General features: G+C 43.2%; 1 protein-coding gene across 1 annotated transcript in view; it reads left to right on the top strand.

The window, feature by feature from the left end:
* INKA2 (inka box actin regulator 2) overlaps positions 1 to 16,433 on the top strand; it is a 33,625-nt gene extending 17,192 nt beyond the window's left edge. Inside the window, exon 2 of the mRNA XM_054981421.1 lies at positions 14,582 to 16,433. Within this exon, the coding sequence (XP_054837396.1) occupies positions 14,582 to 15,625 (1,044 nt within the window). The 3' untranslated portion in view covers positions 15,626 to 16,433. The remainder of the gene's footprint in view (positions 1 to 14,581) is intronic.
* The last annotated feature ends 451 nt before the right edge of the window (positions 16,434 to 16,884 follow it).

The following is a 16,884-nucleotide window of genomic DNA, read 5'->3' as shown; positions in this document are numbered from 1 at the left end:
TTTAAAAAAAACCAATGAAGCATTTGCTTGAATACGAACACCTGGTTTGTTTGCTTTATCCTTCCTTTCCCCCAGAAACCCCAATTGTAATGATGTCACTTGATCTAAAATACTTTTGTGCTGATTATAGCATCCTTTCCAATAATCCAAATATTGTTCATTGAGGGCACTGTTTCCTCCCCCTCATTATTAGGAGCTGCCACAGAAAGCCCCTTCTTCCTGTTCCCAGGGTTTCACTTAGCAATAACTTCCTCTCACAACACCTCTTTCACCCAACAGCTGGACATCTGTCTTCCTTCCAATTATAAGAAGCCTCTCCTGGTCTCTCATTCAGCTGGGCTGTGCTATGATTTCACTCTTTCCCTCAATCTGTACCAAAATATTAACATGGTCCCAGACTGCACAGATGTGACAGGCTAGAAACCAAAACAATTTTGAACTTGTGGAGATGGGCTGAGACTGAATTCCAGGGATGCATTGCAAACTCAGCCTCTTACTTAGACTGGTGTGTGGAGAGGGGCAGTGATTATAGTAGATGAGCTCTCTTGTATATTCATTTGCAAAATCTTGAAATGTTTAGAGGGGGAAGTAAGAGACAAAGACAAACAACATTTTAATGCATCTTTAACCTAGGGCTATTAAAAAGGGGAAAGGGTGAGGAGGGGACAGATTCCAGGGAACTTGGTTGCCTGGGAGGCAGGAATTGCTGTTGATTGGAAAAGGAGCTATTTGGGTATGTTTAAAATTCCCATTGCAAAAAAAAAAAAGATCCTCCAATCTTTCCATAAATCCTTGATCCTTGTACACAACAGATATGCTGGCACAGATCAGTCCAAGAGTAGATGCAAACGAGGGTAGATCTGGGTTGGGACCTAAACAGTATTTCTGGTTTTTATAAACTTATATTTGGTTCCATGGAAGGGTCTTAAAAATAGAGAGTTCTTATATTCCCATGTGTTCAGAGACATGTTCCTCAAATATGTTAAAATTTCAGGAGATGCCACTGTCAATTGACTTCAAGGGAACTTTGTCTACAGAGTCCATTATGTAACTTGGGTTATGTAAGGCTCACCTAAATAAAATATTGAAGCGTCTCATTTAATTAGGTTGCAGAAGTTGGTTTTGGGGGGCAACACAAGGGAAACACTTATCAGTATAAATTTTGAGTAAACATTTTTAGTATAAATCCTTCTTCCATTATGGATGTAGCTTCCTGGAGTGTATAATTCATTTTTTAAAAAAATTGAAATGTGGCTTTCAAAAATATTATCCAGGACTGAAAATATTTATAGAAGCATAGAGATGGAAGGGGTCTTACAGACCATCTAGTCCAACCTCATGCCCAATGCAGGAACAGACTAAAGCATCCCCAATAACTATTAATCCAGCTGCTCCTGGAAAACTGCCAATGAGGAGGAACCCCCCACCACATCCCTAGGCATCCAATTCCACTGCTGAATTACTGCTCTTAATGTGAAGAAGTTTTTCATAACGTCCAGCTACTACCTTCCCTCCTGTAGTTTAAACCCATTATTTCGAGTCCTATCCTCTTTTGCTACCAGGACCAGCTCCCTTCTTCCTCTAAGTGACAGCCTTTTAAATACTTAAAGAGAGCAGTCATGTTTCCCCTCAACGTCCTCCAAACTGAACATTCCCAAGTGTCTCAGGGCCAAGCTACACATGACGAATGACACTTGAACGGCAAGTGGATTGAGTGGAGGGCAAGTGAACAGGGAGAAATACACTCGCTGTTCAAGTGTCATTTGTCATGTGTAGCTTGGCCCACTGTCTTTCCTCGTAGGGCTTAGTCTCCAGATCCCTGATCATCCTGGTTGCTCTCCTCTGCACCTGTTCCAGTTTGTCCACATCTTTTTTGAAACGAGGCCTCCAGAACTGCACACAAGACTCCAGGTGGGGCCTAAACAACATGGTGTATAATGGGACAATGACATCTTGTGATCTGAATGTCGTGCCTTTGTTGATACACTCCAAGATTATGTTCACCTTCCTTGCAGCTGCTCATATTCAGCTTCCTATCCACCCATGTCCCAAGATCTTGTTCACACACACTGCTACCCAGAAGTGCATCCTTCATCCAGTATGCATGCTTCGCATTTTTGTTACCCAGATGGAGAACTTGGCACTTATCCATGTTAAATTGCATGTTATTCAAATCTGCCCACTTTTCCATTCTGTTCAGATCTCGTTGAATTCTGTATTTTCAAGGGTGTTTGCTAGTCCTCCTTGTTTGATGTCATATGTAAATTTAATGAGCAATCCTTTCACACCCGTGTCCAGATAATTTATAAAAATATTGAAAAAATATTGAAAAATCTCTGGGCCCAGAACCGAGCACTGCACACCTCCCTCCAATCAGACAATGCCATTGACAACTATTCTTTGGGTGTGGTTATCCAGCCAGTTCCCTATCCATTTAACCATCCTAGAATCCAGTCCACAGTCTTCCAGAACAGCATGAGGAACCTTATAAAAAACTTTACTGAAATTCAAATAAAAAGCTATACTGAAAGCCAGATAAACTACATTGACAGCATTCTCATGATCCAGTAAGCCTGTCACTCAGTCATAGAAGGTGAAGTTGGTCTGACAGGACCTGTTGGGGACAAATCTGTGCTGACTTCCTCATATCACCGTGTTGTCCATCAGACTGAAGCCTTTAATATCTGCTCCAGTATCTTCCCTGGAACATAAGTCAGGCTGACTGACCTGTAATTCCCAGGTTTGTCCTTCCCTTTATTAAAGACTAGCTTGATACTCATGCTTTGCTACGGTATTTTAACTACTTTAAATCCAGTTATAATACTTATGGGTATGTAATGTTTTTTGGTTTGTAGAGGTGGGGGGGTGAGTTGGTTTTGTAGTATAATAGCATAGTACATGAGCTTCACAAAGGTCTTTGAATAAAGCGACGCGTGTTGATACTGAAAACCAATGAAGTGAATTTTGAAACGTAATGTTTATTGAAGAGATGTTAAAAGGAAAAGGTTGTAGTGCAATAAATAAAGTAAAGAATACGTACAACCGGGGTTTTCTTCTACTGAAGGACCTCTTTGTAGACCACATTGGTGGTTTCCCCCTCAGGTGCTAGGATCGCCAGGCTGCTGGGTGAGCTCACTCTGCAGCAGGCCGCATAGAACTGCCCATGTGAGAAGCAGTCCTCCCTCAAGTCAATTCCTGTCATCTTCAGTGTCTGACCCTGGAACTTGATGATCGTCATAGCAAAGCAGACCTTGAGGGGGAACTACAGTGTCTTGAACTCAAAGAGGTTCTCTGATGGTATGAGTACTATGCATGGTATGAACACCAACTCCCCCCAAGTACTACTAGTGTACAATGTGGCCTTGATGACATTCCTGTGGAGGGCTTCACTCATAGTCTGATGCCATTGCAGAATTTGGGTGGGTTGAGGTTCTGGAGCAGCATCACTGGAGCCCCCACTTTGAGGAGAAGCTTGTGGGCTGGGAAGCCAGGAGGGTTGAGCATGTTGAGGAACTCCACGGGTTAGTGGACTGCATCATCCATTTGCACTACTGAGTTCACAGATCTGTACTCTATTTCTGCCCCTTCGAGGGAGTTAAGTTGTGTTTCATTAATGATGACAACCTTGTCGATCTTGGGGGTCAGAATGGCACGCTTGCACAGCCAGTCCATGGACTTCTCTGTGATAGTGGCGATATCAGGGTATATTGTGGCTGTTAGGTCTACTGGGGTCGTGTGCCCATGCCTACAGGGATAGTCACCTTTCCCTTGGACTCGGGATACTCTCTGTCACCTATTTTTAGTAGGAGTTCAGTGAATTCCCCAGCGGACACCTCGCCTCTCAAGTTGACCCTCATGTTCTTTCTTAGTGAAAGTTTCCTGATAAGGGGGCACAGATATGATGCCTTGACACACACTTGTCAGCTCAAGGTCCCATTGGGACTACTGGCAGAGTCTGCCAGAAGTCTCCAGCCAGCAGCACAGTGACTCCCCCCATCACTCTCTCATTGCCCCTGACATCTTTTAGGGGTATGCTCAGTGCCTCAAAACACCCCTTGTGCGGTCTCATCCCAAACAGTGAGCTTACAGTTCCGCAGCACTTGGGCCATGTTGCTTTGTTTTGAGATGCTGAACAGAGATGTTTCTGCATGGATGAGGTTGAGGCAGCTTGAAGGTAGCGAAGGATCATATGCCATGCCTGAGTGAGCCTTGAGCTTCCATGGAAGTGAGCACCTCTCTACTCGTCTTCCAAGATTGCTTTGCTCATAGAGAGACTCTGCCGCTCTGTGCACCTTGGGGTGATCTTGCTGGTACTTGGCCACTGCTGCTCAGTGCACTGCAGGAGTATGATATGCATATTTCTTTGCTGCATCTCTATGTTGCTTCCTCCTTTAAGCATCGGTGCATCTTGCACAACATCTTCCAGGAGGCTTCTTGGGAGCAGTAAGAAGTGATGGCTGTGAGAGGTGTGACGTGGAGTTGGACTGAGAGAGGAGTGGTGTGATGGGCACTTCAGCAGGTTCATGTGAGAGGTTCGCATTGAAATGGCCCCTAGAAAGGTCATACACCATCTTCCCATGAACATTTAAAAACTCAGTTGCCATACTGACTTTTATATAAAATCCCTATTCAGGAATCTTGTACTGTCTTTCTTCAACTGTCTGCAGTTTCCTTGACCTGATTTTTACCTCAGAACACAGAATTCCACAGCTGATCCATCAGAGAGAGGGGGGTACAAGCAGGAAGGCCTCACAGTAGGGTTGCCTGGTCCAGGTGGGGAAATTCCTAGAGATTTGGGGGGTGGAGCTTGGATAGAGTGGGATTTGGGGAGGGGAGGGGCATCAGAATGGTATAATACCATAGAGTCCACTCTCCAGAGCAGCATTTTCTCCAGGGGAACTGATTTCTGTCACCTGGAGATCAGTTGTAATTCCGGGAGATCTTCAGCCACCACTTGGCTGGCAACTGTACACTACAGGGAGACTGGCAACCATAGTGAACTTTTAGGGGAAGACTGGGAGGTGCATTTTACCTCAGGACATATTCCATGACTCTCTTAGCAACTGCATACTATTTAGAATTTTGGGCTGAGCCCCAATCATGCCACATATGGAAATGACCTTGAAAGCTAGCCCAATCAGGGAAGAGTGGTTAAGTTGGCGGGGGAGCAGGCAACCGCCTGCCAGCCACACAGGGAAGCTGTATCCCTATGGGAAAACACATTTTACCCCTTTTAATCCCCTTAGGGGCAAATTTCTTAAAATCCCTTCTTAGTGACTCTCTACATCACAAAAGGAACCTTATCCCCAAATTTCACGTTTCTAGGTCCAGGGGTTTGGGCTGGGCATTGATGAGTCAGTCAGGACACTTGTCTTTATATATATAGAGAGAGAGATTGGAATGATATTTGCCGCCCTCCTTCTGGCACATCACCTGCCCTCCAAGAGGCCTGAAAGTTGATCAATAAAGGGTCTGCAAGCTCCTCTGAAAGTTCTTTAAGCACTCTTGAGTGCACCCCATCTGGCATAGGGTATTTGTACACAATCCAGTGCTGCAAGGTGCTTTCTACAATGTTTCTGCCCACATCAGCCAGCAGCCCCAAAGCTGTGTCTTGCCTACTACATCGGCTTGTTCTCTCCTTCAGAGAAAGAACGAAGGCATTGAAGCTTTCTGCCTTCTCTCTGGCTTCTGTCAGTTTCTTCATTTTCATTCAGCAATGGGGGGGTGTCACCCCCTTTACCTTCTGTTTGCTTCTCAAGGACATCTTTTTGTTATGGCAAGCCCCTCTGGCCAGTCTCAGCTCATTCTGAGATTTGGCTTCTCTGACAGCTGCCCGATAGTGCCTAGCTACCCCTAGAATCTCTTCTTTAGAAGAATTTCCTCCTTCCATTTCTTGAACATCTCCCTTTTCTTCCTTAGCTCATCACAGAGCTCTCTGTTCATTCATGTTGGCTTTTTAGATCCTCTACCGCATTTCCATCTTGCTGGAATCATGATAGTTTGAGCCTGCAAGAGCACTTCCCCTTCCAGCATTCTTGTCCATGAAATAACTCTCATCGTATCTCTAAGTTTTTAAAAGTTTGCCCTACTAAAATCTAACGTGTGTTTGGTACCTCATAGCAAAAGGTATTCTGGGAGGACATTATCACATGACCACTTCTCCCTAAGGTTCCCACCACCTTTACCCTGTCAACCAACTCTTTCTTGTGGTTATGAAGTCCAGTATGGCTGAGCCCCTTGTCACTTCCTCCACCATTTGAGAAAGGAACTTGTGTGACCCTGGACACGTTGCAGAGTTGGTCTCCTAACACGCATCAGGGAAGTTGAAGTCTCCCATAACTACAAAGTTGTGTTTCTTAGATAGCCTATTAAGCTGCTCACAGAGGGCAGAATCTGCCTCATCTCCTTGGCCAGGTGGTCTGTAACAGACCTCAGCCACAATACTGCTTGACCTTCCCTCCCTTATCTTCATCCAGACACTTTCCACTGGGTTGTCACTCTCCTCCTCCAGTATTTCCTGGCAATCAAGCTCTTCCTCACATACAGTGCCACTCAATCTCCTCTATGAAACTTCCTATTCTTGAATATCTCATGCCCATCCCCTACTGTATTCCAGTTATAGGAATCATCCCACCAAGTCTCGGTAATGCCTACTAAGTCATCTCTTTTTCTGTATTAGTAGAGTTCCTCCTTCAAGTTCCTCCTTCTTTGGGCATTGATATATAGGCACTGGAAGCCTTGCAATATTCCCCCTCTTTGATCTGGCCTTCCCAGGTAGGCCTCTGTTATTTGCTCTCCTTCTTCTTTAAAATTCCTATGCCAGAGTCTCCATTCCTCTGTGATGTCAGTATTACATTGCCTATGCCTGTGAAGCAGCCTAAATTCACTGAAGTGATATAAAGAAACTTTGGATAAAGACAGCATTGCCGGGTGCAAACCCTACAAAGTCTCTTTTAAAACTAAGGCTGTTCCAACACCCCCTCTGCTATTTCCCGCTGTGGTTTGTACCATCACTGAACTGCTGTAACAGAAGAAGATGCAACTGTTTGATATAACAACCCTCTCTGATTCTAAAGCTGGCAACCCTTCCTTCTAAAAACAGTAATGGATATATTGATTTCATTTTATCACACATTTTCCCCAAGATGCTTGTGGTTGCATACCTCTACTACGACCTCTCACTTTTTATCCTTCTTACAAAAGCCTTTCATGGTAATTTAGTCTGGGAATATATGACTGGCCATCCAGTGAGCTTCATGTCTGAGGAAGGATTTAAATCCCCATTTCCCTGTTATAAGGCCAACACTCTTATTACTACACCACATTCCAAGTGCTAAGGCTGTCTAAGAGCAGTTTGCATGTGTGTTTACTAGCAAACCATTTTACTAAAGAGAACCTGAGGGTCAAGAAGGAATCTGAGTGGGGGTTGGGATTTGGAGATCCCAGCCTATTCCAGGTGGGTACCCAGAAGTCACTTTCTATAAGACAAGCCTAGTAGGGATAGAGTATTGGTGATTATCACTTATTCATTTCTCCTCACTGAGGACATCCTTTTCATGTCAAATGATCCTTGCCTCTTATGAGGTGGTAAAGTGAGGCTTGTTTACAGATTCCCGCCCCCCCCAGACATACACACAACTTGAAGCAACATTTCATCAAACAGTATACCACCCAATGTCCTTGCAACAAGGTCCTATGCCAGCACAGTCCTTATATTTACTTGAGTACAATTTTCACCAGACCCAGCAACATTAGTAGTACCATCAAGGGCTCATGTGTCTGTACATTCTTTTCTTTTCTGGATACCCAGGTTCAAATCCCTACTCTGCCATGGAAGCTAGCTTGGTTACCTTGGGCCAGTCACACACTCTCAGCCTAACCTTTGATAAAATGGATGGGAAGAGAATGATGTAAGATGCTTTGAGCCTCCTTAAGGAGAAAGGCAGGTTACAAATGAAAGAAAAAAACTAAAACGAGATCCAACCTGCAAAATCACCAGGCTAACTAATGCCCTGATCAAGAATTCCTCACTTCATCCCGACACGCACAGAAAAATATGCAAAACAGAAGCACAACCACCACAACTATATGGACTCCCTAAAATTCATAAGGATTCAGTCCCACTCCGACCCATCGTGAGTGCCATTGGTTCACCAGCATATGAATTAGCTAAACATCTGGCCAATCTTCTACAGGACCACATCGGAAAAACCACATCTTACATCAAAGATTCAGAACATTTCATCAACAAAATCAGTTCTCTGAAACTCAATCCCCTGACATACTCATCAGTTTTGATGTTGTATCCCTATTTACCAAGGTTCCGGTAAAAGACACAATCGCACTTATTAATCAGATTTTTCCAGAGGATGTAACAGCCTTATTCTACCATTGTCTGACAACCAGTTACTTCCAATGGGATAACAAATTCTCTGAACAGATGGATGGGATGGCCATGGGAAGCCCTCTCAGCCCAGTTATAGCAAACTTCTACATAGAACATTTTGAAAAAACAGCTCTAGAATCAGCACCCCACAAACCTACAGTCTGGTTCCAGTTCGTGGATGATACCTTTATCATTTGGAGCCATGGTGAGGAAGAATTGATGGAGTTTTTAAACCACCTCAACAATATCCACCTGAACATACAATTCACCATGGAGAAAGACACCGAGGGTAAACTTCCATTTCTGGATACCTTGGTCATCCGCAAAGCAAACTTTCAGCTAGGTCACAAGGTCTACAGGAAACCAACTCCTACGGATCGGTACTTACACAAAACTCCAATCACCACCCTCGACAGAAAAGAGGCATAATAAAAACATTAGTAGACCGTGCAAGACGGATATGTGAACCGCACTTTCTCAACAAGGAAATTAATCATCTAAACCACGGACTTCAGGCAAATGGCTACTCCAGAAATGAAATCAGAAGAGTGAGTAAACCAAGGATAAATCAAACAACTAAGGAAAAACAGTCTCCCGCCGGAAAAGTGTTTTTTCCATATATCAAAGGAATCACTGATCAGATGGGAAAGCTTATGAAAAAGTACAGCTTACAAACAGTATTCAGACCCACCAGAAAAATACAACAGATGCTACGTTCAGCAAAAGACAGTAGAGACCCCCTCACCTCTGCAGGAGTATACCGTATACCCTGCAGCTGTGGACAAGTTTACATTGGGACCACAAAGCGTAGCATCCAGACAAGAATAAAAGAACATGAAAGGCACTGCAGACTTGGCCATCCTGAAAAAGCAGCAGTGGCTGAACATAGCCTAACTCAAACAGGACACAGTATCCTATTCCAGAACACTAAAATACTTGACAACACTTCGAACTACTTTGTCAGACTGCACAGGGAAGCCATTGAAATTCATAAGCATAAGCACAATTTCAACAGGAAAGAAGAGACTTTAAGAATGAATAGAGCATGGTTTCCAGTCCTGAAAAACACCAGGCTAACAAAACACTCTATACCCGACAATAGCCTTGCAGAGAAGATTAGCACATCAAGCACCAATCCAGATGCAAAAGAACCTCCTCAGGATACAGTGAAGCCTCCCTCCATTGGCATTCCACACCCTGGGAAACTCTTACAGGATGACTCAGCCCAACCCCACCCCTCCTGAGTAGATATAAATGACCTGCCAACATCTTTTCCACACTGTGACACTGAGAGATCTCTGTCTTTTGGTGCTACACCTCTGAAGATGCCAGCCACAGCTGCTGGCGAAACATCAGGAACTATAATGCCAAGACCACGGCTATACAGCCTGGAAAATCCACAACCACCATTCAAGTAGTGTGTTAGTATTTGAGGGTTTGAAAGTCTGTTTGTCCCACCCTGACTGGCAGATATAATTTTGGCTTTTTAGCTTGGTCCAGAAACTTGGGGAAAGCAGAAGCCCTCTTCCTTTTTGTAGGAAATTGCACTGGAGACTATATATCAGTAAAAAAAAACAATTTTGTGTAACAGGCAGGGATTGAATAAGTGTAGTCAGAGAATGAAAGTGCTGAAGTAAAATTTTATTGGTGGTACAGAATACACTTTGAGTAACAAGCAAAATAGTTTCCTTGAAGCTCAGTTTCTTCTATTCTTAGCAGCTAGAGGTTTTTACTTAATACTTTAGATACGGCAACAATGTTTCTCCACAAAGTTCTCCATGACAGTTCAGGTTTCCTGGAGTTAGTTTAAAACGGTTTTCCTTTCACAATAGATCCGGGGTCCTCCTCAGAGCCAAACCCCCTTTAGAAACTGGGCAGGAATTAATCTTCCTCTCCTCTGAAGATAAAACTCTTCTTCTTTTGGCTCAAAAGAGAGTCACAACCCACTACCCAATCACTCTTGCCAAAAACACACTCTCAGTTCTCTCATGTCTTTGTAAAGAAGGCTTCAGCTTATGATAACATACTTTGAATTCTTAAATAGAATTCTTCCTCAGGACAGTAATGATACAGTTAAGGCAACAGGGTCCTCTTTCCTCACACCAAAGGCAACCTGTCTGACCTTCCCTGTCAGACTCACTCACACACTCTGAACAATCCTGCCAGAAACCAACTGACTCACTTCAGACTGGTTCTAAACTTACTAATCAGAGAGGAGAGAGCAGTCTGTCTCTCAAGCCCTCTATTCCAGGCAATAGTTAACTCTTTCCCTCCCAGCTCTCTGCTTGTGTTCCACTTAGAGTCTCTCTACACATGACATCTTACACAGAGATGCTCAAGTGAAAGATCTTACACTTGTTGTCCCATTGTGGATACATATGCATTGCTAGGGAGACAGAGTACACTTGAATATAAGACCACACAGAAAGGAAGTCACTTGAGCATCCCTGTGTAAGATGTCTTGTGTAGAGAGACTCTTAGAAAACCTGCTTTCAAGTGCAGTCTTTCACAGATGCTATAATAGTTTAAAGCATCATATGTCATGAACCTGACAAAACAACCTCTCTGACTCACTTTTCTTTTTGTAAACATGAGACCATCACTCAGTATTTGCTTTCCTTCCTAAGAAAAACTGTAGAAATCTACTAAAACAACAAAAGGAAACCACAATCCATTTCTTAGCTACCCTTACTAGAATTCTATGAGGAATGGTACTCAGATCAAGTGCCTTCAGACATCCTGCAGGGTGAGTTATGCAACATCCTTGCATAACATTTGCTAGAGCACCTCTGGCTTTACCATGGCGATTCTCTCTGAGATTCTATTCTGCACTGCAGGCTCAGTATGTAATTATATAGTGTTATCATCATAAATGCAAAATCTTTGCTTGTGAAAAATTTGATTTAAGGATAATGGTAGTTTACCTGCCTACTTTTGACAGATCACAGCTGCGAGAATTCATCCAAAAACTATTGTAGGGGGAGGGGGCAGAGGAGGATTAGTTTAATCTTTGCTTTTGTCAGATTTTGTGTGCTTAAATTCACCTTTCTATGGGTGACTGTGGAAATCATAACTAGTAGTAGTAGCAGCAGAAGCAGTAAGAAACATTGTTTACGGAGTGGGTGGAAATGGCTACATAACTGAGCAAGGATAATATGATGTAGTGATTATGGTGTCATGATGCAGTGTTGCCAGGCTGGGAGTGCAAATAAAGCAAATGCCCTTTTATTGGAGATACTAGGGAGACCTTCTACCGCTAAGGCACAGCCTCTCCCCAAAGTAGAAGAGCGCTGGAATGAAAACTCATGGAGATTTGGGGGTGGAGCCTGGGTGAGGTGGGGTCTGGGGAAAGGGAGGAACCTCAGTAGGGTATAATTGCCATAGAGTCCATCTTCCAATGCAGCCATCTCCTCCAGGGGAACTGATCTCCATTGTCTGGAGATCAGTTGTAATTCTGGGGGATCTTCAGGCCTCACCTGGGAGCTGGCAACCCAACCTCTAAAGCAAAGACATATTTTTTAAAGTGATATTTTTTCTCACCTTTCTGCAAAGAAGCACAGAACAATGGGTGTGGTCTCTCCTTTCTCCTCTCAATGACCCTATGAGGTTATGATGTGTGAAATACAGTGACTGGCTCAAGGTCCCCTGAGTTTCATGGCTGAGTAAGAATTTGAACCTCGGTCTCTCTAGACCCACTTCAACACCTGGCCACTTCCGTACCAGTTTTCTTACGTAACTCAGAATTGTCTGGTTAGTACCAAGACCTCAAATACAGGTTTCTTTCAACTTTGCAGACTAAGAACTCGCCACGGGTAAAATCTGAGAGTCATATGCATGCAAATTCTATGTTCTACCTAAGGTCCTTTTGGAAAAAAATATATATAGCCGTGGGCATTTTCCGAGACTAGGAATGAAACCCAAGCCACAGTGGTGAGGGTGCAAACTGTTGTCCATTAGACAATTAGGCATTGCATTTGGGCTTCTTTGTTAGCTTTCACTCCCTTGAGATGAAAACTGGGAATGAGCCCCTCTGAAATATTAATAATTCCTAATAGGTCCTTGTCACATGAGGCATGCATTGTGATGATACTCCCCTCCTTCCCCCAACGTGGGGGAGTTAATTGAATCAATGAAGTGAACAGCACAGCCATCCAGCATCTGCTGACTTCCCGATCAGCCCCAGCCATTACTGCAGGACCCTTTGTCACTCATCGTCGCTTGATTACACCACTTGGCCCGTGCGGGGATTTGATGAGGAGTGTCCAATGAGGGGCCAGGCTGTTTCCATAGCCAGCCTTGCAGTGCTCCAGATAAAAGGGGGGCTTCCGTTAATACAGCAGGAAAGGTTAGGACGAGAGAGGCATAACAGCAAATCTGGAAAGAGGTAAGGTGATAGTTTTCTCTGAGGCTTAGAGAACAGATGGGCCCCCAGGAGGCATAACATAAGAGCTGTTTTATTACAGGGATATGGCTATTCTTTGTGCTGAAGTCAACATAGCTGTACTGGGGCTTTTATTAAAAATTAGTAAAGAAGGGAGACTTGTAAATGTAATCCAAAGTTAGGGAAACATTCTCTGTTTGAACCTGCCAGCTATTAGTTTGCAGTCTGGCTGGCAGATGTTTCTCAGCTTCTACTTCAGCTGTTTTCCCTGTTTCTAATTTTGAACATGAGTTATTGGAGAAATGTTTTCATGTTTTAGGTTGCACTGAACTGTTTTTGCAGCAAGGTTTCTGCAGAACGGTAGCCTTTTGATCCCATTTGGTGAGATGTTGCATTCTCTTTTCCGGAGCAAACAGCAGGCAGCCGAGCTAATGTAGCGAAATGATGGCAGATAATGCAAGGTCATTGCCAGCCATGCACACAGGTGTTAAAGGGACAGCTGCAGCATGAGAGAGCTCCCCAAAAGATTGCATTGAGCTTTTGAACACTGTATGGTGATAACAGACACAGAGATTCAGGCTTTTCTGTGCCTTTATGAACCTGGCTGCAAACCTCAGCACATCAAAGAGTTCCATCTTTTCCTTCAACTGGGCAACAGAGGGAGAAAAGAGTGAGTAGTGGCAGCTGTTAAGAAGTATGACCCATTTGTTTTATGGTGCCGTGTGGGGATTTAATCCCTCCATCAGTGAGCATGTACAGTAACAGAGGAGAGCAGAGGATTTAGAAGCAGGAGAAAATAGCTGGCCAGTTTAACTTGGCATGCAGATAACCCAAAAATGAGGCATGCTAACAGTGGTCATGTCTAAAAGCGAAAAATAAACTTTTTTTAAAGTTCATGAGCTTATGGCTACTTTTAAAATATAAGAACTATTTTAATTGACAGGCAATTATATTTTTCTATCATTTTTTTTAGCCTGACTTACCATATTAAGGCCTAAATCTAATTGCCTTCATATCACAAACAGCGGATGAAGTAAGCAATATGTGCATAGACTACACCGCTTCAGACTGCAGCTGGGGAAACTTACATGACTTAAGGCTTCTCCGTGTGAAAACATGCCTTGTACATTTAAGCAAAACCTAGCAAGCCAGGGAGAAACAGTAGGCTGTCCCTTTTCCTGATGTGCTAGCGTTAGGGCTATTTTATGTGGAGGAAGACTTAATTGTGTGAGCCCTGAGCTGCAATTTGAAGTGGTGCTGTTCAGACACATGTTTACCTCATCAGCTGTTGTTTGTGAGAACTAGTCCAATGTTACAGCATATGGATTAATTTGTGCAAAGAACTTTTTCTGTATTTTCTTCTCTGTTTCTGCAAAGACCTGACTATATCATTTTGAAATATCTGCTATAGTCCTTGTGGGTGATTCTTTGTAATAATAGACTCATTGTCTATGATGGAAGCCATACTGAAATTGACGAAGTCTTACTTTTAAAATGCAGTCAGATCTTAAAAGGCACAAGTAAGGCCATGGAATCCTGATATATTTTCTGAATCTTATATTATTGGTGGTTTTTATCAGCAGCTTTTACAAATAAAAATAGTATCTGTTACCAGAAGTACATGAGAGTTTGACAGCTGAACGTGCCTCCCCAAAATAGAAAGGAAATCCACTCTAGTACATGATACTTAGCTGCACTTACGACTCACAAGTGGCAGAGAAAGAGTTCTCCGCTCTTTTTATTATTGAAACTTGTCCTTTATTTCTCTGCTTCTCCTTCAGCATTAATTTTGTATTCTTTTCTTCTTCCAACAGTTATCTATGAAGGAGGTTGGGGACGGACTGCATGAACAGATGAACTGCATGATGGGTGCTCTGCAAGAGCTGAAACTCCTCCAGGTCCAGACGGCGTTGGAGCAGCTGGAGATTTCAAGCCAGCCAAACCAGGTCTCAGGAATTGGCCAGCACCAGTGTTGTCAAAGCAATAGAGAAGTGCCAAGGTTAAGACGTGAAGCCAGCAGGCAGAGTGAGAAACTGCTGGGAAAGAGTTCTTTGGGGAGCTGCAGCTCTTCGGCTTTTCTATGCTCTGCTCAGGTGCCACAACCCACCAGCCCGCTTTTCCATGTTACTTCACCACATAGTACTTCTGGGCACATGAATTCATCCCTTAGTAGCATCAGCAGTGAAGACTACTATCGTGCCAGTGGGCCTTCATCAACAGTGAGCACAGCAGAGTACCACTCACCAAGGACACTTGAATCATCCAGTGAGCATATGTCTAGAAGCTGGTTTTCTCATGATACAAGCAGTTTGTCTGAGAGTAAATTTGGATGCCAAGAATGTCAGTTCTCCGATGAGACCAGTGACTGGACTTCTTCACTCATGTCTCAAAGCAGGAACCGACAGCCTCTGGTCTTGGGCGACAACATCTTTGCTGATTTGGTTGGGAACTGGTTGGATTTGCCTGAGATAGACAAGAAAGGGGAGAAGAATGAGTCTTTTTCAGGCAGCAAATCCCAGGAGTTGTGCAGAAAGTTTTCTCTCACAGCCAGTATATTCAAGAAGTTCTTAAGGAGTGTCCGACCAGATCGAGACAGATTGCTTAAGGAGAAGCCTTGCTGGCTGCCAACAGAAGACAAAGAGGCTGAAATCTTAAAGAGGCCCAAAAAAGTAAACAAACAAAAGGGAACCTTTTACTTCCCCCTTCATGGGAACATATCAAACACTCACGACAAAGCCGAAAGGTGCCAAAAGAAGGAAACTAGCAAGGCCAAGAACAAACATTGTTCCAAGAAGGTGCACAACTCGATAGAGCACAGTCAGTCAGGGTTTGATTTTAACACAGCTGTATGGGTCTGAATTCCAACATCATCTCCTTTGCCAAACTAGTCTGTCCAAACCAGAGTGGGAAAGGTATGAGAAATATCTGGCATACGTGGATTTGGATAAGGGGGGAAAAACAGATAGTCGGTACAAAACACATCCTCAAATATAACTCCCAGGAGAACTATGCATATTTGAAAAATGAAGTCAGATTGTGTGCAGAATCTCTCCAGAGCTGATACCTGTGATTATCTTTTCCTCTTTGAGGGTCAGAGGAGTGTGTTAATTAGTTGGTTCCTCCATCCTATCATCTCCTAGAGGATTCTAGTTTGCCACCCATACATATTCAGTTCATTTCGAATTCAGGTAGCCATGGAATGTTAGGTCTCAATGTACATTTGTGTGTGTGTGTGTTTAATTTTTTCATGTTAAATTCTACTTTTCCTTGTGTGCACTACATCCTGGATTATGCACCAGGTAAATGAATAAGCACTAGATGGTTAAATTGAGTGTGAGGCTTGAATTTCTCTAACTGGAGAACTTTAATGGCTGAGTGAAATTGGCTTGAAGCAGTCATTGCACTGAGTATTGATTGTTCTTTTCTAAAGTATTATCTCTGGTTCACCTGCTGTGGTCTGTACTGTCCTTGGGGGTGTCTGAGGAGTGCTGTGTAGTAAGTAGCCATCCCACTGCTGCCACTGTAAGGTTACCAGAAGTTCTTTACCCCTTACCTTCAAAGCCTTAAACTCAGATTCCACACTGAGGTCCCAGGTTGCAATAAACCCTTTCCTAGTTTTGATGTTTCTTTTCATATTTCTTGTGTATAGATTTAATCTTGTGATAATTAGTTATCTGGTCTGGTGATCCTCTCTCTGAGTGTGTTCTAATAAAGTGATGTTTCTGTCGCCAAATGTGGTTTGGTGGAATTGTTTGTACATTACAAAAAACCTGTGGAATAATTGTAATTGAATTATAAGTCCGTAGGCAGAGGCAGAACCTCAAAGATCTAGCTAGCTAGCTAGCTATCCATCCACGTTACAATTTGATTGGACCAGGACTATGATCCATCTATACAGCAATATCTCATCTTGCTTCATTGAAAATATTTAGAATTCAACTATTAGTACATTGTTTCTGAACTGGAATCTTGGACAGATGGAAAGCCTGAGGATTCAGATACAAATGAAAAATCTCCATGGTGGAGAGACATTAGCCAGTCTCTGGACTTTTAAAGTGAGATTGCACATCTGGAAGAAACTTACTAGCTCAGCCTGCTCCACGATGTGCTACTACTT

This window comes from Eublepharis macularius, chromosome 5 (assembly GCF_028583425.1).
Source record: "Eublepharis macularius isolate TG4126 chromosome 5, MPM_Emac_v1.0, whole genome shotgun sequence".
Lineage (NCBI taxonomy): Eukaryota > Metazoa > Chordata > Lepidosauria > Squamata > Eublepharidae > Eublepharis > Eublepharis macularius.
The sequence above is the reverse complement of the archived record's forward strand: the minus strand, read 5'-3'. Positions and strand labels throughout refer to the sequence as shown.